This window comes from Bolinopsis microptera, chromosome 13 (genome assembly GCF_026151205.1).
Source record: "Bolinopsis microptera isolate Bmic1 chromosome 13, MBARI_Bmic_1.0, whole genome shotgun sequence".
NCBI classification, from domain to species: domain Eukaryota; kingdom Metazoa; phylum Ctenophora; class Tentaculata; order Lobata; family Bolinopsidae; genus Bolinopsis; species Bolinopsis microptera.
This window is the reverse complement of record NC_087084.1, coordinates 5218641-5240197: the sequence shown is the minus strand read 5'-3', so window position 1 is coordinate 5240197 and position 21557 is coordinate 5218641. Positions and strand designations below refer to the sequence as shown.

General features: G+C 38.9%; 2 protein-coding genes across 2 annotated transcripts in view; one reads left to right on the top strand and one right to left on the bottom strand.

Moving 5' to 3' along the window:
• Window positions 1-21557, top strand: part of LOC134825483 (ras-related protein Rab-18-like) — a 58035-nt gene that overhangs the window by 25324 nt on the left and 11154 nt on the right. The window lies entirely within an intron of this gene.
• Window positions 4406-21557, bottom strand: part of LOC134824726 (disks large 1 tumor suppressor protein-like) — a 107152-nt gene continuing 90000 nt past the window's right edge. Inside the window, exons 4-9 of the mRNA XM_063836702.1 lie at window positions 20926-21082; window positions 20494-20576; window positions 20014-20128; window positions 19164-19257; window positions 18286-18427; window positions 4406-4563 (exon numbers count right to left, since the gene is read on the bottom strand). Coding sequence (XP_063692772.1) covers window positions 4406-4563; window positions 18286-18427; window positions 19164-19257; window positions 20014-20128; window positions 20494-20576; window positions 20926-21082 — 749 coding nt within the window. The remainder of the gene's footprint in view (window positions 4564-18285; window positions 18428-19163; window positions 19258-20013; window positions 20129-20493; window positions 20577-20925; window positions 21083-21557) is intronic.

Here is a 21557-nt window from a genome sequence, read left to right as displayed (position 1 = left end):
TTTGTAAACATGCTAATTACTATTTAATAATAATAGATACAAAGTTTTGCGCGGCAGATGTAAATTCGGCATTGCATCATGACAGTGAAATTAAAATGCAATGTTGTTGATAAGAGATCATAGTCATTTGTTGCGAGTGATCTTTCTTTACGCGTTGTCGCTTACTAACTCGGTGCTGTAGTCTATTTGCGAGCGCCCTTCTCTTTGAGACTTTCTTAGCCCAGGTATACTATAAAGTAAGAAATTTGGCCAATTTTCATCGTCTCCTGAGCTTTGCAGCTTGAGGAGTTCTCGCTTAGCTGAATTTTTAAAGATTTCAATTGAAAAGGTAGAACTTGGAATAGTTATATCCTTACTTTGTTTAGTAATAGAGAGCATGGGTCCTTTGAAGAAAAGAGTATTTCTAAATGTTGGGCCGTTGTAAGTTGTGAACCAAGAAAGGTTATGTTCGTATGTGGAATTATAGGTGGGAATATCGTGAGGGAAAAGTTCTTTGATGGATTTAGGGAGAAGGCTTGGCATGTTCCTTACTTTGTGTAGTAGAATAAGAGCGTTCTTCCTTTTAGTGATTTATTAGTTGGTATTGAGTGATATGAAACTAGGTTCAGACTGAAACAGAACACTCTGTCATAACTCATAAACCAGGAATGGGCACAGAACTGAAAATGGGAAGATGAGGTACAGCCAGGTGCTTATTGAAAGACCTGAACATTGAACCTGTATCAGTTAATTTATTTAGGCACAGCAATCAGTGTGCCTTATAGCTTAAGTAGAGGCAACATATAGATGAGTAATATTTTGCAAATAATGCGATCCCGCGACCTGCACCTGCCTAAAATTATGTGCGGCAAATTTGGAGATAAAAACATAGCAATTAAGCTGAACAATTCGCCAAATTGTCAGCCTATAGGAACTCTCAGGTTGAATTATTCAACACCGTATTAATACTACGGTTACATAATGTAACGATGCATTACACGGTTGTTGAGTTATAACACAACAATTAACTTACAAGGTTAATGTCTTACACCGAGTTTCCTGAAAATTCAGATCCATCATGATGACTGATATGATTCCTTTATCGTTAGTTGAAATCTCATCTCCATTCAAGATATGTTTGATTCGCGTGAAAATGTTTCAGAACATAATAAAGAGAGCCAACTCGAGGAACAGTGAAAATCAAAACGCACAAAAATTTGCAAATTAGAACTCATTAGAACGCACACATTCAGTAAAATTCCATATTTTCGCTTGACTGTCAAGCTGTACAACTACAAGTAAAATGCATGAATGGTCAATTATCTTCCTGTCGTATTCCCATGCCAATTCCGTTTTGGGTAGGTTATTCAGTTATTGCTTCATCGCCTTTTAGTTCTCATAAATTATGATAACCGTTTTCTCTAGTCATTGACGTAATTCAAATAAATTTTTCTCTAATAGTTTTAAGCTACTAGACATAACTAATAGACAATGAAAAGGGGGACTTGAATATTTATGTTATTATGTATTAGAACTATCCTAAAGTCCTAACGACTATCTTCCACTTTTCACATAGTTTTATAAAGTCAAAGATCCCACTACGGAAAAATCTTTTTAGGATTAAATGCTATGATCTTTGTTCCATTTCTGTTAATTTTTTACCACCTGCCGAGTTGATAATTTCTCCAGTAGCTTTGCTCGAGGGTGCGTGACGAAGGATCGGAAAATATTATAAAATTGTAATTTTCAGAGTTGTTGAGGAGTAAACATTTAAATATTTTTCCATGCACCCTGCAAATGTCTTGCCTGTACTGGAAAGGTTGTTTTGGTAACTGTTAATAGCTGTGTTCTGTAGAAGCCTTTGGTTCCTTGTAAAGTAAGTTACTCTTGTTGTTCAAGTAGTTTACACTGTTACACAATCCTTTGATTTTAACTGTTTAAAGCTGCCCCTTTGTCTTTATAATTCGTTTGCTAAATTGTATGAACTATGTAATATTTGATTAATAATGATATACAGTTTAATTCTATAAAGCCAGTTAAGGGGCCGGGGGCTTACAATCAAAATTTTCTCGAAAATGGACTGTATGTTGTTTACTATTAGAGGGGAGGGATAGCTAGGGGGAAGAGGCTTTTGGTCCCAGGATAAATAATTGTTCCCTAACGAAATTATGATCGGTCAATGAAGCGTTATGTGTAATTGTAATTGCCTAGCCGATTTCAATTTTTGAAAATCTTGGACCTCAAAAATCGACAAAAAACGAGTCCAAGATTTTCAAAATCGAATAAAATAGGTTTAAAGGCTATCTCAAAATTCGGCTGGCTCATCGTCTTTTAAATTATTCTCTAAACATAATCCTGAAAGTTTCATGGTGAATGCTCAAAAAATGTAGGAGAAGATAGATTTTTTAGACCGATTTTCCGACACGTGATGAAATCCGCTTGCTCAATACAATACTCATAAGTGCTGACCCTTTGACCGACAATAATTTCCGTCGGCTAGGAATAATATTTTTCCATGGGGGACCAAAAGCATCTGATAGAATATCACTCACCCTTCTAATCAGAAAACAACTAAAAAGTCAATTGTTCGAGGGAATTTTGAATGAAGACCCCCCGGCCCCCCCTTATATTGGTTGATTGATCCTCTGATTGGTCCCACATTTAGCCCAGGTATACAGAGTAGGTAGGTGGGTTAATGTAGCGAATGTTTCCCAGTCAAAATTGTGTTCAGCAGGCCACTGGGATTTTATGTAAAGTTAAAGTATTTTTTCGAAAAGTCAATTTTATTCAACAATAAACCATTTTTTTTAACCATTTTTATATGATTTCTTTTAATGAAATTCTGACCAGAAACCAATCTATTATCACTTTTTAAAATAACTTTTATCTGTTGACAATCGTTACTTGTTGTGTTTTAACTACATTACTGAATAAAAGCATATGTGTAAATTACTTGACACGTAAAGTACTTGACATGTATCTTTACTTGACGCTGATATTGACATGATCTGATACTATGGATCGAAATAAAACAAGTACATTTATGTCTTGTACATCAGGAGTTAGCTTGTTTTTAGCAAGATTTCACAAGAAATAACATGAAATGGTGGCACAGCAGAAAACTTTTTTTGTTTTTTAGTACAAGTAATTTTACTCTAAAAACAGGAGAAAGTAGAATAGCACTTGCTCCGATCCGAATCTGTTTTAAATTACGGAGTCCCAAATTTTTGCATACAGCTTCCCAGTGAAGTGGTATTCACCTTACAGATCAAGAATTAATGAATATTAAATACAACAATCTCTTTTAGTAAACAGCTTTTATATAGGAGTATTTTGGCCTGTAAAACATGACAATTTAGGGTATTTTGAAAACGCGATAACACAGAAACGAAGTGGAGAATTTATAAGCGGTTTTTTTGTGTCTTACAGTTTAATTGGTCTTCTCTTTTTCATTCAGACTCCAATAAAGTAGTTTTCCATAAGTGAAATTTATTTTTTCCCCTCCTTGTTCATGTTTTCATGAAATGCCCTTTATATATTACCAAGCGAGCAGTAAAACATCCGCGACCGTGTCAATAGAACTATCTAAATGTTAATTATGTTTAGAATCCTAGTTACCTTATTATCAAACGAATTTAATTTAGTTCTCGATTCCTCAGCTTGTGCCATATCATCGAGCAGCTTGGTGATGTCCGTCATACTGCACCTGAAACTCAAGAAAATAGGGTGACGCCAGATAATACTGCGTTCTATAACTTGGTTACCATGGTTACATCTACATGTTTACACATATTTTATTAACATACACTGATTAAGCATGCAATCCCATTAAAAGGTTAAATTAAACGGTTAATAAGAGTGACGTATACATATCAATCTAACTGTACTTTACTATTATGGGTAAAGCAAGTCCGTTGTAAAACAAAAATCACCTCGCTCCAGTAAAAGGTCTGCTCGAAAGAAGTTCCTCTGACCCGGGTCTTCCCACAGGACTGGCCTACAAACGGTTGAGCCAAACACATTGTAGTTCAAACCGTACCTCGGCGCCCCCGTTTAACCATTTACCTACGTAAGTTTTTCCGACACCTGCCATAATTTCAGTGTAACTGTTTTGGTCTGGATATCATCAGACGTCATGTTATCAGATTGGACGCCTGCTAGACATAATATTATCTCTAAATTGACAGTAACACAAATTTACAGGATAGCAGGTATTTTACGGATCAAGAGTACATTGCGGTCAGTAAATTTTTACTTTTTAACAGTGACGAGGATTGAACACCTCAAATAATAATCATATATTCATAAGTGGTATTTTTGGTCAGTTTGGGATAAATGGCAACCATAGAGGCCTCGGTACTGGCTTATATAAATGCAATACGAAAATATTATTTTAATTAGAAGGAACTTAGGTACGTTGAAAATGTTAATAACCTATAACGAGGAATCTGATGCCGGGACCCTGCAGCTGCCTTCCTCCAACATTTGACGAAAGTTTCATTTCCTTTGTCGTGGGAAGATCACAGTCAAAGAGCGTCTTGATGTGATCCGCCATCTGAGTCTGACCATATGCGAACTGGAACTCTGAGGAATAGCACGTGTTAAATAAAGAGGTACTTTGGGGAATATAAATAGTACAATTAATAAAGTATGTTCGTATATATTCCCCAGAGCCTAAATTTCCGCAACTGATCAGTTTACAGCAGTAAGTGATAAACTAAAGTGACGCAAGGGTACTTTCCCGTTTAAATTTACGCAATCTATCAGCATACTACGCTGCTCCTGATCCAGGACCGGTGGAAAGCCTCATGAGATTTAGAGCTGGATTACAGAGCAAACTGTAACCTTTTACTGCAAAAACCGAGCCATGCATAAATTCAGCACTGTGGTGCATTTAAGAAGTTGTAACTTCTCTAAAAACGTCATCCGGAGTACCCCAATGATCTGGACATCATTTAGTTTCCGACTGCAGGGTTCCAGGTATAAATCCGTGTCCCATTAGCTGATTACCAGAAAATTACCACTATAGTTAGGGTGGTTAGCCTGGACAACGAGAGAGAGAGAGAGGGGGTGGTTGTTGTACGAGGTGTTAAAGGCTCATCTTAGTTCACAACAGCTGTGTTACTGCTGTGTGACTGCTGGGTTACTGCTGGTAACTGCAGGTGACTGCTGGTTACAGCAGTGTGACTGCCTGTAACTGCTTTTAAGGGTGACTACTGGCTGTTACAAGCTGTGTGACTGGCTGGTAACTGCTGTGTGATGCTGGGAACCTGCTGTGTGACTGCTGGTTACTGTCTGTGTGATCTGCTGGTAACTGCTTCCAATTTGCACGGCCTTCAGTACACGTGTGTTTATGAGCTTAAGTGTTCTGCTGCTAAAACCAACTAAGGTGTTTGATCTAATATAACTATATTAAGAAAAAACTAGCACCTTAGAATTTAGATCGGATTTCAAAAGTCTGCAGAAAATTCTTGACCTCAACCCTTGATACAGATTATAATATACGCTGGAACTTAGCATCCACAGTCAGAACATATATTTTTTCTTAGTAGAGTCTGACCACAATAACAATGTCCAGTTCCTGAAGTATGACACTACACAGCACTACACGTAACAGCACAAGAAGACGGAGCCTGACAAACGTTACACTCTCACAAAGTGTTCTGTAGTGTGGTTATCAAACTGACTTCCATCATGTTTAACTTCTCATTCTATTAATGACTGGGTGTGATATTTCTTGTAAAACATACTAACTGTACCTGCACATCTTCAGCATATTGGAACTATTTAGTCCTGTATTTTAGGCAAATACGCAAAAATATCCCAGTTTTAACCGAAAGTACGGCATGGTGTTTTCATGATGGGATCCTGCAACTTACCGCCAGTTGTTTTATGTGGAATGTAACCAGTTTAATACGGTTACAGTGCTTTTACCATCTATAGTTAGCACTTGGAGACTCAAACTGTATTTTTTGTTCAGAAAGTTGTCTATTTACAACCAGATCCATCGAGTTTTACTGTGCTAGTAAATTTATTGGGTTACCTTAATAAACTTATCAAAACCTTAGCGAGCAAGCGCAGTGCATAGAGGCGTAATAACCTATATAATCACAGTGCATAGTGGCGTATTTACCTATATAATAACAGCACATAGTGGGCAAGATGGCGTACTACCTATAATAATAACAGTGCATTAAGTTGGGGGGTTTTATAAAAAAAAAGGGCGTTACTACCTAGATCTAATACACAGCACATGGGCAGTGGGCGTACTACCTATATAATAACACTACATAAGTGGGCAGGTGCGTACTACTTTATATAATAACAGTCACATAGTGGCATGGCGGTACTACCTTATATAATAACAGCACATAAGTGGGTAGTGGCGTAACTTAACCTATATATAATAACACACATAGTGGTAAGTGTGGCGTAACTACCTATATAATAACAGCCCTAGTGAGGCAGTGGGCGTATCTACCTATATATAATCACAGCACATAGTGGGTATGGCGTCTACCTATATAGAAACAGCACATGAGTGGGCAGTGGCGGTACTACCCTATATAATAACAGTACATAGTGGGCAAGTGGCGCACTACCTATATAATAACAGCCCATTGTGGGCAGTGGCGTACAAACCTATAAATAACAGCACACATAGTGGGCATGCGTAACTACCCTATATAATAACAGTGCATAGTGGGTAGTGGCGTACTACCTAAATAATAACAGCCCATAGTAAGGGCATGGCGGTACTACCTATAAAATATTAACCACACATAGTGGGCGGTGCGTACTACCTATCTAAATAACAGCACAATAGTGGGCAGTGGCGTACGACCTCTATAATAACAGTACATAGTGGGCAGTGGCGTACTTACCTATTAAAAAACAGAACTAGTGGGCAGTGGCGTACTACCTAAATAATATCAGGCACCTAGTGGGCAGGTGGCGTACCTACCTATATAAATAACAAGTGCATAGTGGGTAGTGGCGAACTGACCTATATAATAACAGCACACAGTGGGTATGCGTACTACCTATAATAATAACAGCACATAGTGGTTAGTGGCGGTAACTACCTATATAATAACACTCACATAGTGGGCAGTGGCGTACTATAACCTATATAATAACACACAAGTGGGCAGTGGCGATACTCCCTATATAATAACAGCACATAGTGGCATGGCGATACTACCGAATAAATATAACAGTACAATAGGGGCCCAAGTGGCGTACTACCGATATAATAACACGCATAGTGGGTAGTGGCGTACTACCTATATAATAAACACACATAGTGGGCAGTGGCGTACTAAACCTATATAATAACAGCACATAGTGGGGGGTAGTGCGTACTACCTATCAACACAGTACAAAGTGGGCAGTGCGTACAACCTATATAATAACAGCAACTTAGTGGTATGCGTACTACCTAAATAATAATAGCACATAGTGGGTAGTGGCATACTACCTATATAATCACAGCACCAGTGGCATGGCGTACTCCTATAAAATAACAGCACATAGGGGTAGTGACGTACTACCTAAATAATAACAGTACATAGTGGGTAGTGGCGTACTACCTATAGAATAACAGCAACATAGTGGGTAGTGGCATACTACCTATATAATAACGTACATAGTGGCAGTGGCATACTCCCTACCTATGTGACCCTATGTGCCCTAATGTTGAGTTTCGTCAAGACTTGACGGGGCCATCAGCATTCTTCTGACCACCCCATAGCGAAGTAGAGTCTCGCTCGTTGCGGCCAGCAAGCAGAGAGTTCGTATTGAGGAGTATATCCCCTATCGGCGGCTTATCAGGAGAGACCACATAACTTTGTGAGCTTAGCTTTGAAAGTGCTTTCTAGATCTTGAATGACATTCAGATGGTAGGGGATTGCATTCCACACTTTAGGTCCCTGAACTGGCAAATAGTTGTCAAACAAGGTGAGGATTGCTTTGAACTGGTTCTACGTTTTTGATGGAATTACTGCAAGGTTTCCAAGCCTTGGCGTGAAACACATAGCACGTTTCAATCATTGCTGGTCATTCGTGGAGGATTTCCACATATGGAGAATGATGAATCGCTCCCGCCTTCGTCGAAGAGACATCAGAGCTAGATAGGACCAGGCGATCCCAGTAGTGGGAGACGCGCAATCCTGATATTCCCTGGCGGTGACTGCTTTCCGCTGTACACTCTCCAGTTTCCATGGGATATCGCTGATTTTTGGAGGGATGCATAAGTGACAGCAATATTCAATCAGTCTTCGAACCATTGATTTATATAGCGTACAGCATGAATGGATGAATACGTGTGTGACATACACTGGATCCCATGATGCTTTTTTGGCGAGCTTTATCTGCAATGGCTCGTATGTAAGGGGACCAAGAGAGAACCACTTGACACTATGACCGCCTAAATCCCCTGAGCTGATGTATTGGCCAAGTATAGTGGTCTTTGAAACTGAGTATTGATTAGTGGTTTCAACCACAAATGGAAGTTCAGATAGCACATATTGTGTTTGAACTTAGACACAATACTCAAATATTTGTCTTATCGTGAAGGGCCATATTATTTCATTCAGACCAGTCATGACATTTTGCAGATCTTCTTGGAGGAGCTTGAACGTCATGCTCCGATTTGATAGCAATGGTTATGCTAGTGTCATCAGTCAAAACATCGAATTATGATGAGTGCATGATACAATGTTCGATATCATTGAATAAAAATCAAGAAAAGGATCGGCCCCAAAACATACCTTTGTGGAAACCCGCTGATTATCATTTTGCAAGGATGGACAGATGAACCGTCACAACACCTGCTTGTTTCCGGTCTGAGAGAAAGATCTATCCCACTTTATGATTTTAGGATGATTCCATGAAGTTGGAGCTTCTCAGTAGGAGTTTGTGATCGACTTTTCGAAAGCCTTGGCAATAGTCCAGGTATATTGAATTCAAAATCGGAAATTGTTGCTCAGAGAATCCAAAACGTCATCAAATTGGTGAAGAAGTTGAGTAAGGCAACTCCCGGCCAAATCTAAACCGTCTGGCTTTACTACAGATAGGTTATTGATCTCCAAATAGTTTACCAGCTTTTTCTTATCACCTCTCGTATACTTTAACCACAACGAGAGGTGAGTGAATAAAGGTTCGGTAAGTTAGCTGGTTTTGGCTCGACTATCCTTCTGTGGAGAGAATACGTGTGTGTACTTATAGAAACTAGGGACCCCCCTCCCCAGAAACTAAGGAGCGGACCAGATGATTCATTGGTTTTCTGCTAGGGCTTTCTTGCAGTTCTTGAAAGGGTGACTGGAATTTCGTCAGGACCTGATGCAGCATTAGGTTTGATGTCTTCAATGGCCTTATTGATGTCGTCCACGAGAAATTCAGCAATATCGTCAGTAAAAGGAAGCTTTGATTGAGGGGGACTGAAGACGCAGGTTCGACCGAGTTTCGAAGGATCACTGAATACTGACAAGAACAGATTCTGCAAGAGGTTGGCCATACTTTTGGATTTGATTTGATGCACAGTTTCCACAAAGCAATGCTGATGTTGCTTTCTTTTTCGAAAATTCTTAGCGTAACTATAGAAAGACTTGGGATTTTCTTTTACCTTTGCTTTACGGCTTTGCTGTTCACGGTACAGGAGATCCCTGGTTGATGGCATCACCGATATCCATAGAGCGAGAGAGCAAGTTTCCGGTTCAAGATTCATAATCTGTGTGGAGGGCTATGAGGATAATTTTTTGCAGCCTCTAGCTGGGTTTGAAGCTTTCGTTTTCTCGAGATGGGGTGCGCACAGATGAGCGAGTTTGGGTTTTGGAGGGATCTTCTTCGGACAAAAGCAATCCTGGCAGATTTGTAGAGTAATAGAGTGAATAGCTCTGGAAAATCCTCTTTGTGAGCAAAGTTGATGAGTTGAGCCCAGTCAACAATGAGAGCAATCATCTGATCGATGAAAACATCTGCTTTAATAAAGTCTAGAGCTTCTAAACGAAGAATCAAAGAAATCCGGAGAGGATCTGAATGATAGGAGAACAAGGATTAATGACAAAATAATCTTCTACACGACTGTGATCTGGGAATAGTGGAGTGTCCAAAATAGAGACGTGAGAAACTAGATCCTCTGAGTTTGAGAATGTACAGATCTAATACAATTCTGAGTCGGGTGGGGTTCCGAGCACATGTTGAGTTCCATAGATTCACAGACATGCAGTCAAGTAAGAGAGCTGCACTGAAATTTGAACATGAGGAACCACCGGTAAGATAGAATTAGTGGACAGCCAATGAGGGATATTAAAGTCTCAAGAGAGATAGCCGGTATTCGCCATCGCCACTGGCAATGTACTGGTCAATGAAGTCCAAATATGATTTAAAAAAAACCGGGAAACTGGACACTCGGGCGGCATATAGTACCACAAATGATTGACGTTTCAGAGATTCGCTGGTACACGTCAAAGCTGACAGTATCTATGCAACGTATTCTGGGTCGTTAGTTATGGGAGTTTTCATCATGTGTATAAATTAAAACTCCACACCACCAACCCTAGCTTCTCTATCACTTCTGAACAAGAGTAAACCCGGAATTTCAAGTTGAGCATCCTCTATGAAAGACCTTAGAAGCCATGTCCCTCCGTTAAGGCATTAATGGAACGGTGTGGTTCGTATGCTTGTTCCCTTTCTTAATTCGTCTTCAAGGTAAGAGCTTTCCATCTGGAGGTGCTAATGGGCGCTAGGTTAAATGATTGAATGTTTAGCATCCTGAATGCTAGAATGTTCGAACCATTTTCGCTTGGGGAGGAGGAAAACGACTCCTGGCGGTTGGAACTGGGGAACAGGATTTGGAACATGATGTTCTGGCTTGGAGGGAACCGTGAGGGACGAAACTGCCAGAATGATGTGCTGGTTGGCACTGGAAGACGAGGCAATTCTGTTCTCCTGAGTCACAATACTGGATTTTATGTTTTCGATCTCTTTCTGACAAGGGTCTGGAAGTTCGTCAGAAGGATCGAATCTCTAAAAAATCCTTGTTCTCATGATGGGGTGTTGTACTTAGTATGAGACTGAGAAGAAGAGCGCGTCCTAATATTGTTGTTAGCTCTTTATTTTTCTATCATTGAAGTTCGTTATCAAGAGCTCTTCTGTAGGAATCACGCTCCTTGGGTTTTGTGTCGTTTAGTACCAACAGTGTGGAACCTAATAAGCATTCCTCATCGAACAAACAAGACTTATCCAGACAAGGATTTGTACAGTGTTTGGGGATAAAAAAATTTTTACATTTGATCACCCCGCCTACAGCCAAACTCAACTTTCAGTGTGTACTATTTTTTTAATGAACTTAGAGCAGCGTGGAGGGTGGAAACATTTTGCATGCTGATTGATCATTACTTGGCGTTTTAAACCACTGACACCGTGTGGCATTTTCCAAGTTTTAGCAAGCTGCAGATCTCATCAAAGCCGTAAATTGTGGCAGCTGCGATTTATCGTCATTTACTGAATGTTGTTCAATCTCCTGTGATTTGACGAATTGAAAGCTTTTCTGAAGCTTCATCATGATCAGGGAGCATGTTGTTTTTTCATGGTTCTGGGAAGATGAGTGTTTGCACCAATTGCTGTTTAGAGAGCCAATTTACTAGGGGCCTTGGATATTCGCCATTTGACTAATTTGATAATTGGGTTTCATAACTGCTTTGCAAAGCCCAACAGAAGAAGCTGAAGACACACGTGGTTCAAAAGAATCACAATCATGCAGCCTTGCAAACAAAAAAGAAAGCAACATGGCAGGTGTTTGTAACAGAATCAAACGTGAGTCGTAGTATCGATAATCACCATCCGGACAGATGGCAGGGTACAGTGACTGATTCCGAGCATGATTCTCTTGGCGAGAGAAGGCATATTGTGAAAATACCACGGTTGCCTTTGAGCTCCTCAGTTTTGATGTTGAGAAAAAGAACACGAAGCGTTTCATGTAGCTAACTGAAAACGGGGCCCACCGATGTACAGTCTGATATCGGACCCATCTTTAAGACGAGTCAAAAGCAGTCAGGAGGGTTTTGGAGAGTGGATCTCAGCTTTACTTCAAAAGATTACCAATAATAAGCCGTATCGTTCATCGAAATTTTGGAATGACAGTTTGACAAAGTTTAACAAGATACCGTGTACTTGTATTGGGTAAAGTGTGTAAAAATCCGTCGAACAATTACACGCACACAGTGATGAGCCAGTCTATCTCAAATAGAAAATATAGATAAGAGAGCTATGCAAATGTAAACGTATTCAAAAGCTTAGGTTACCTATATATAAAAACAGTACATAGTGGGGGGCAGTGCATACACCTATTTATTAACAGTACATAGTGGGCTAGTGGCGTAAACTACCTATATATTAATAACAGCACATAGTGGGCAGTGTGCGTACTACCTATATAATACCAGCACATATGGGCAGTGGGCGAACTCCTATATAAATACAGTACATAGTGGGTAGTGGCGTAACTACCTATATACAATAACAGTACATAGTAGGCAGTGGCGTACTACCAATCTAATACAAGCACTTAGTGGGCAGTGGCGTACTACCTATATCATAACAGTACATTGGTAGTGCGTACTACCTATATAATAACAACTTGCATAGTGGTAGTGGCGTACTATACCTCTATAATAACCGCACATAGGGGTTAGTGGCGTACTTACCTATAAATAACAGTACAAGTGGGTATGGCGTACTACCTATATAATAACAGTGCATAGTAGGGCAGTGCGAACTAACCTAGATAAATACCAGTACATAGTGGGGTAGTGGCGTAACTACCTATAGTAATAACAGCACATAGTGGTTAGTGGCGTACTACCCTATATAATAACAGCACACTAGTGGGCAGGTGGCGACTACCTATATAATAAACAGTACATAGTGGGTAGTGGCGTACTACCTATACATAACAGCACATAGTGGGCAGTGGCGTACTCTAACCTCTATAATAACAGTACTGGAGTCAGTGTCGTACTACCTATATAATAACAGTACATAGTGGGTAGTGGCGGACCACTCTATATAATAACTTAAACAAGCACATAGAGGGCAGTGGGCATTCTACCTATAAATACCAGCACATAAGGGCAGTGGCGTACTACCTATATAATAACAGTACATAGTGGTAGTGGCTACTACCTATATACGAACAGCACCATAGTGGGCAGTGCGTTAACCTATCCTATATAATCACAGTACATGGGGGCAGTGGCGTCCCTACCATATATAATAAGCAGCACATAGTGGGCAGTGGCGTATTACCTATATAAATAACAGTACATAGTGGGAGTGCGTAACTACCTATAAAATAACAACTTGCATAGTGGGTAGTGCGTACTACCTATATAAAACAGCACAAGTGGGAGTGGCGTACGCCTATATAATAAACAGTACATAGTGGGTTTAGTGGCGTACTACCCTATATAATAACAGTAACATAGTGGGCAGTGGCGTACTACCTATTAAATACAGCACATGTGGGCAGTGGCGTACTACCTATATCATAACATACATAGCGGGCAGTGGCGAACTACCTATATAATAACGTACATGGTGGGCAGTGGCAGTACTTACCTATATAATAACGAGCACATAGTGGGTAGTGCGTACACCTAGTCTAATAACAGCACATAGTGGGTAGTGGCCGACTACCTCTTATAAAACAGACATAGTGGGTAAGTGGCGTCCTAACCTATATAATAACAAGTGCATAGTGGGTAGTTGCGTCCACTAACCTTATATAATAAACAGTACAAATTGGTAGTGGACGTACTACTATATACTACTCAGTGCTAGTGGCAGTGGCGTACTACCTCTATAATAACAGTGCAATAGTGGGGCGTGCGTACTACCTATATAATAACAGCCCATAGTGGGTAGTGGCGTACTAACTATATAAATATAATAACATACATAGTGGTAGTGGCGTACCTAACTATATAATAACAACACATAGTGGGCAGTGGCGGTATAACCTATATAATAACAGCACTAGTGGGTAGTGGCGTACTAACTAATAAAAACAGTGCTTAGGGTAGTGGCCGTACTACTACCTAATATAATAACAGTACATAGTGGGATAGTGGCGTACTACCTATATAATACCAGTGCATATGGCATGGCGTACTACCTATATAATAACAGTTACAAAGTGGGCAGTTGCGTACTACCTATATAATAACAGCAACATAGTGGGCATTGGCGTACTGCCTATATAATAACAGTACATAGTGGGTAGTTGGCGTACTACCTATATAATAACAGTGCATAGTGGGTAGTGGCGTACTACCTATATTAATAACAGTACATAGGTGTAGTGGGCCGTACTACCTATAATAATGAACATGCAAGTTTGGGGCAGTGGCGTACTACCTTATTATAACAGCACATAGTGGGTAATGGCGTACACCTATATAATAACTGTGCATAGTGGGCAGTGTCGTACTATACCTATATAATAACAGCACATAGTGGGTAGTGGCGGTACTACCTATATATAAGAACATCACATAGTGGGGTATTGGCGTACTACCTATATAATAACAGTACATTGTGGGTAGTGGCGTACGACCTATAATATAATAACAGTACATAGTTGGTTAGTGGCGTACTACCTATATAATACCAGTGCATAGTGGGCAGTGGTGCTACGACCTATATAATAACAGTACATAGTGGGCAAGTGCTTACATGAACCTAAATAAAACAGCACAAATGGCAGTGCTTACTAACCTATATAATAACAGCACATAGAGGTAGTGGCGGACTAACTATATAAAAATAATAACAGTACATATGGTATTGGGCGTACTACCTATATAATAACAGCCATAGTGGGTAGTGGCGTACTAACCTATATAATAACAGTACATATTGGGTATGTGCTTACTACCTATATAATAACCAGTACATAGTGGGCAGTGCGTACTACCTATATAACAACAGCACATAGTGGGCAGGTGGCGTCTACCTATATAATATCAGTAATCATAGTGTGGCAGTGGCGTACTACCTATATAATAACATACATGGTGGGGTGGGCAGTGGGCGTACCACCTATATAATAAACACACCTAGTGGTAGTTGCGTACTACCTATCAAATAACAGCAGCATAGTGGGTAGTGGCCGTACTAAGACCTATATAAACAGCACATAGTGGGGCAGTGGCGTAAACGTACCTAGGCCTATATAATAACAGCACATAGTGGGTAGTGGCGTACTAACCTATATAATAACAGCACATAGTGGGTAGTGGCGTACTACCTATATAATAAAAGTACATAGTGGTATGCGTTACTACCCTAGATAATCACAGTGCAATAGTGGGTAGTGGCGTACTACCTATATATAATACAGGCCATAGTTGGGTAGTGGCCGTACTAACCTATATATAACAGTGCATAGTGGGCAGTGGCGTACTACCTATAAATAACAAGTGCCTAGGTGGGCAGTGGCGTACTACCTATATAATAACAGCACATAGTGGGTAGTGCCGTACTAAACTACCTAATATAATAACAGCACATAGTGGGTAGTGGCGTACTACCATATAAATATAATACCAGTACAGCTAGTGGGCAGTGGCGTACTACCTATATAATACAGTGCATAGTGGCTGTGGGCGTACGACCAGTATAAAACAGTGCATAGTGGGCCGTGGCGTACTAACCTATATAATAACAGCACATATGGGTAGTGGCGAACAACCTATATAAATAACGCACATAGTGGGCGTGGCTACTACCTATAAAATAACAGCACATAGTGGGTAGAGGCGTACTACCTATAAAAATAAAGAGCACATAGTGGGTAGTGGCGTACCACCTATATAAATAACACACATAGTGGGTAGTGCGTACTACCTATATAATAACAGCCCATAGTGGGCAGTGGCGTATTACCTATATAATCCAGCACATAGTGGGTAGTGGCGTACTACCATTTAATAACAGGCAATAGTGGGCAGTGGCGTACTTCCTAATAAAACAGTACATAGTGGGTAGTGGCGTACTACCTATATAATAACAGTGCATAGTGGGTAGTGGCGTACTACCTATATCAATAACAGGTACATAGTTGGTAGTGGCGTACTACCTATATAATAACCGTGCATAGTGGGCATGGCGTACTACCTATTAATACACACATAGTGGGTAGTGGCGTAACTCTTATATATTAACAGTGCATAGTGGGCAGTTGCGTACTACCTATATAATAACAGCACAAGTGTGTAGTGGCGACTACCTAATATATAATAACAGCACATAGTGGGGAGAGGGCTAGACCTATATAATAACAGTACATAGTGGGTAGTGGCGTCACTACCTATATATAATAACAGTACCATAGTGGGTAGTAGGCGTACTACCTAATAATAACAGTGGCCATAGAGGGCAGTGGCTAACTACCTATATAGATCACAGTACATAGTGGGCAGTGGCGTACTACCTAATATAAAAACAGCACTTAGTGGGGCAGTGCGTGGCGTACTACCTATATAATAACAGCCCATAGTGGTAGTGGCGTAACTACCTATATAAAATAATAACAGTACATAGGGTAGTGGCGGACACCTATATAATAACAGCAACATAGTGGCAGTGGCGTACAACCTATATAATTAACAGCACATAGTGGTAGTGGCGTACCTACTATATAATACCAGCACATAGTGGGCAGTGCGTTACTACCTATATAATAACATTACATAGGGTATGGGCGTACTAACCTATGTCAATAACAGTACATAGTGGGCAGTGCGAGTACACTACATAAAACAACTTTGCATAGTGGGCAGTGTGACTACCAATAATACCATAAATATGGGCAGTGGCGTACTACCTATATAATAACAGCACATAGTGGGTAGTGCGTACTACCTAATAAACAAGTGCATAGTGGGGTAGTAGGCGTATACCTATATAATAAACAGTACAATAGTGGGCAGTAGGCGTACTAACCTATAAAATAACAGCGACATAGTGGGCATGGCGTACTACCTATAATATAATAATTCGATTTCTTTCACAATCACTCTAGTATATTTAGTGTAACTTACAAACTTACAGTACATATGCACCTATAATTATATAATATGAATATTAAATCTCTAATCAACAGGAACAGACCACTATGATCTCCAGAGGTATCAAGTTATCCTAACAGAACAGCACGAAATTGTAGCAGTCACTTGGAATATTAAGAATCAAAGTTTCTAGAATTGGACCTATCAGTAAACTTGTATTCAATGTTCATACATGTCAACGATACAACTCTGTTTGATAATTTGATACTAAAGAGTTCGGTTCGGCCTGAAAAGAATTTCAACCACTTGATGTTTGTTTCGCGACTCCTTCTAAATAGATACGTTTAAGATTATTAAAGATATTCAGATAGCAGAAACACTGATTAATGAATCTAATGATGATGTGGGAACAGGGAAAGTATCAACTTAATTCCGCTCTAGTACTGTATCGGATAATTACGAATATCGCGTGCCCAATGAGAGTTTCATCAGTGTCTTGAGATACTCACTGAGAGTAAGGAACACTAGCACATATATTGAAGATGAGTTACGAGTAAGAAAAATAGAAAGCACTGAAGTAGGTATTAGATAATAAGGGGAGGGGGGTCCAAGGGAACTTGGGGAGTTTGGGGAACTTTTGTTTTTTGGGAACTTCAGAAACCTTGGACGTTTCCCAAAGTTCCCCAAAAAATTATCAATGAACAAAAATTAAAAAAACCAAATAAAGGGGAATTTTGGGGAACTTTTTTTTGGAGAACTTCAGAAAGTTCCCCAAAATTCCCCAAAGTTCCCCAAAAAAATTATAATGCCAAACAAATTATCATGCTGCAAGTATCAACAAAGTAAGTTAAGATTATACCTTATAATAACATACATGTTAACATTAATGGGTATTAATGTATATTAGAGAAATTTTGAATAATTTTGAATAATTTTGAATAATTTTAAATAATTTTGGGGAATTTTGGGGAACTTTGGGGAGTTTTGGGGAACTTTTTTTTGGGGAACTTCAGAAATCTTGGGGGACTTTCCCAAAGTTCCCCAAAGTTCCCCTTGGACCCCCCCCCCCTGTTATAATCGTTATCATTGTTATCATTGTATCAGGAGACAAATAGCTTATCTATATCAAGAAACTTCTCAAAATTTGTCTAATCGTCAATCGGGAGCATTCGGAGTTTTTAATCTTATACTATTGAGAGTTTTAGGTATTAGGTATATGATAATACCAACATACCGTCACTATCAGGAATGTGTTGGTTTCCCTTTCCTCCCGCAATAGAGATACCCAGTCCCTTTTCCCCCTTGTTCAAGGAGACTTCAATAACACGTGGTACCAACTTCTCTGTCTGCTGCTTTCTCTCGATTGTTAACAGTACCTAGTGTAACGAGTGTTACTGTATGCTTCATAATAACATATTATCATATTAGTAACTTAGAGTAGCCCACGAAAGTAACTTAGTAACTCACGAAAGTAACTTAGTAACTCACGAAAGTAACTTAGTAACTCACGAAAGTAACTTAGTAACTCACAAAAGTAACTTAGTAACTCACAAAAGTAACTTAGTAACTCACAAAAGTAACTTAGTAACTCACAAAAGTAACTTAGTAACTCACAAAAGTAACTTAGTAACTCACGAAAGTAACTTAGTAACTCACGAAAGTAACTTAGTAACTCACAAAAGTAACTTAGTAACTCAGTATTAACACACGAAAGTAACTCAGTATTAACACACGAAAGTAACTCAGTATTAACACACGAAAGTAACTCAGTATTAACACACGAAAGTAACTCAGTATTAACACACGAAAGTAACTCAGTATTAACACACGAAAGTAACTCAGTATTAACACACGAAAGTAACTCAGTATTAACACACGAAAGTAACACAGTATTAACACACGAAAGTAACTCAGTATTATATATTAACCCACGAAAGTAACTCAGTATTAACACACGAAAGTAACTCAGTATTAACACACGAAAGTAACTCAGTATTAACACACGAAAGTAACTCAGTATTAACACACGAAAGTAACTCAGTATTAACACACGAAAGTAACTCAGTATTAACACACGAAAGTAACTTAGTACTTGTAATATTTGGTATTTACCCTTGGTGGAGAATTCTTGAGAATATCAACAGCTTCATCATGTGACACGTTCTCCAGGTCCTTATCCATTACTTTCAGTAGACAATCATTCACCCTGTGGAGGGTTTGTTTGTAATACAGGAGATAAACTGCCAACGTGATCTTTTTAAATTTTAAACTTTCACAAATATTATATTTACAAAAAATTAAAATAGAAATTGTAGTAGAGCCATATTGCATGTTTCAGTAGCAAACGTACGACTCATTGACACAAGTTATAGGACAGAACTACGGGTTGAAGATCTTGCACACCCGCAAGTTGCACGCTTGAAAACGGCGAATTTAGAGCTTTAAAAGGGGTGCAATTATAAAATGTGATTTTTAAAACTTTTCGGGATTAGAATCTTTTTTATATAATAGAAGTGAAAAATCAGCAATATCAAAGACAACATTGAAGACGTAAAACTAAATAACTCAAACAATATTGATATTATATTAATGAAAGTGACATTAGATACATCATATTTTCAATGTGTTCTATATCATTATAATATAGTACACCATCTCAAAGTTGATATTCATTAGTCACCTGACCTAAACAGACCCTACAGTTGGCACAACATGATACGTACTAGACTACTAGAGTTAGGGATCGTTCATAGATTACGTAAGCAATATTTAGCTATTTGTCTGTTATAAGCCACTTCACACATTTAAAATATTGTGTACAAGTTCAACTAGCCTAAGCTTTTACATGCCCCCACCCTGCCCCCCCCCCCCCCCCCCCCCCCCCCCCCCCCCCCCCCTTTTACACGCCGACCCCCTCCCTCTAAAATGTCACGTGATAAAGTAAACACGAAATGTCACGTACTTGAGCCTTCCGTCCATGTCACTAACACTGTTTGGTATTATCTTAGTGATGTAGATCTTGTTATCGTTTGGATAGTGGGGTGTGTCGTAACCACCACTGATACTGAATCCTAGACCTGCAAATAAGATAAGATAAGATAGAGATAAGATAAGGTGAAGTAAAACGAGATCATAAGATAAGGGTGTAGGTTGAGGAATACTTAACATGAACACAGACCGTACAAGCTGATTATATAAGAATTTTGACTATGAAAATAGTATACAATTTATTGAATATGAATATACTCGGTGTAACGTAAGAAAATAGCATTAAACACGTTCAAGTGCACCGTGAGTAAAACTAACATAACATTATCAGAAAAGAAAATGAAACAAAATATCAGAAAAACAAAATATCAGAAAAACAAAATATCAGAAAAACAAAATATCAGAAAAACAAAATATCAGAAAAACAAAATATCAGAAAAACAAAATATCTTACCGTTTCGTCCTTTTTCCAGGAGAATGGTTTCGGTGACAGTGTCATCTGCTGGGGGTGCCTTTGGAAGTGTACTAACTTCTGGTCTGCAAAATACAGTCCCGGTTAAAAATAATTTTATCAAGTAAAAATAATACGCAATTTAAAATATTTCTCCGATATTTAACTTGTACTTAGTTGTAAACCACTGCCGCTACTTTAACTGTAATACAATCAAGTACAGTAGAACTATAAACTATAATCCGAGCATCAATATCAAATTTGGGGCACATTAACGGGATGGTGGTTTGCATTCCAGGCCACAACATTCCAGGACTCGATACTCCATAGCACAAAACAGATCGAAGCATCTCTAAATTATTTACTATTTTTATTATATTGCTGTGTAAATTTGATTCTAATTCTAATTCTAATTCTAAAAACACTTCTACAAACCTGAAAGTAGGTTGTTCGGGAGGAGCAGCAGATAAGTTAAGGCCCGGATGAGGTCTCTCTGAAGCAACGCTGCTGTTGTTGTTGATGTGAGGAGTGTTGTTGAGGAGGGCGGGGGCGGCGCTGTTCAACAGTACGTCTTTGTGGTATTCGTGTATATCTGAGGGAGAGAGAGAGGTCTGGGGCTGTATCTTGATCTAGTGTAATACTACAGTGCAAGTGTATTGTATATATAATATATATATATATATATATTGATTCTGTATCAGTGTACATGTATATAATAATCGGACTTGAATGCTTGTTAAGATGAGATCTTGATTTTCTTTTAAAATGAAAGAAAAGAATATTCTTTGCCAGTAAACAAGCCTATTATATTCAAGCTTATTCGAACACAAGATACAAGTTTGATATGAATATGAAAAGAATACACGTTTGCTTTGTTTAGAGAACTGTGCAGTACAATTTGTTAAAGTTGTGATGCATACTATTAACATAACACATCATTCATCGGCTTGTTTAGGCACTTTTTAAACACCAGTACTTGTGCGTTAGATGCTGAGAAGCACTACTTGCTCTTTCGTGTGTATAATTGCATTTAAAATGCAGCAACAGAGCTTTTGATGTGAGATCAT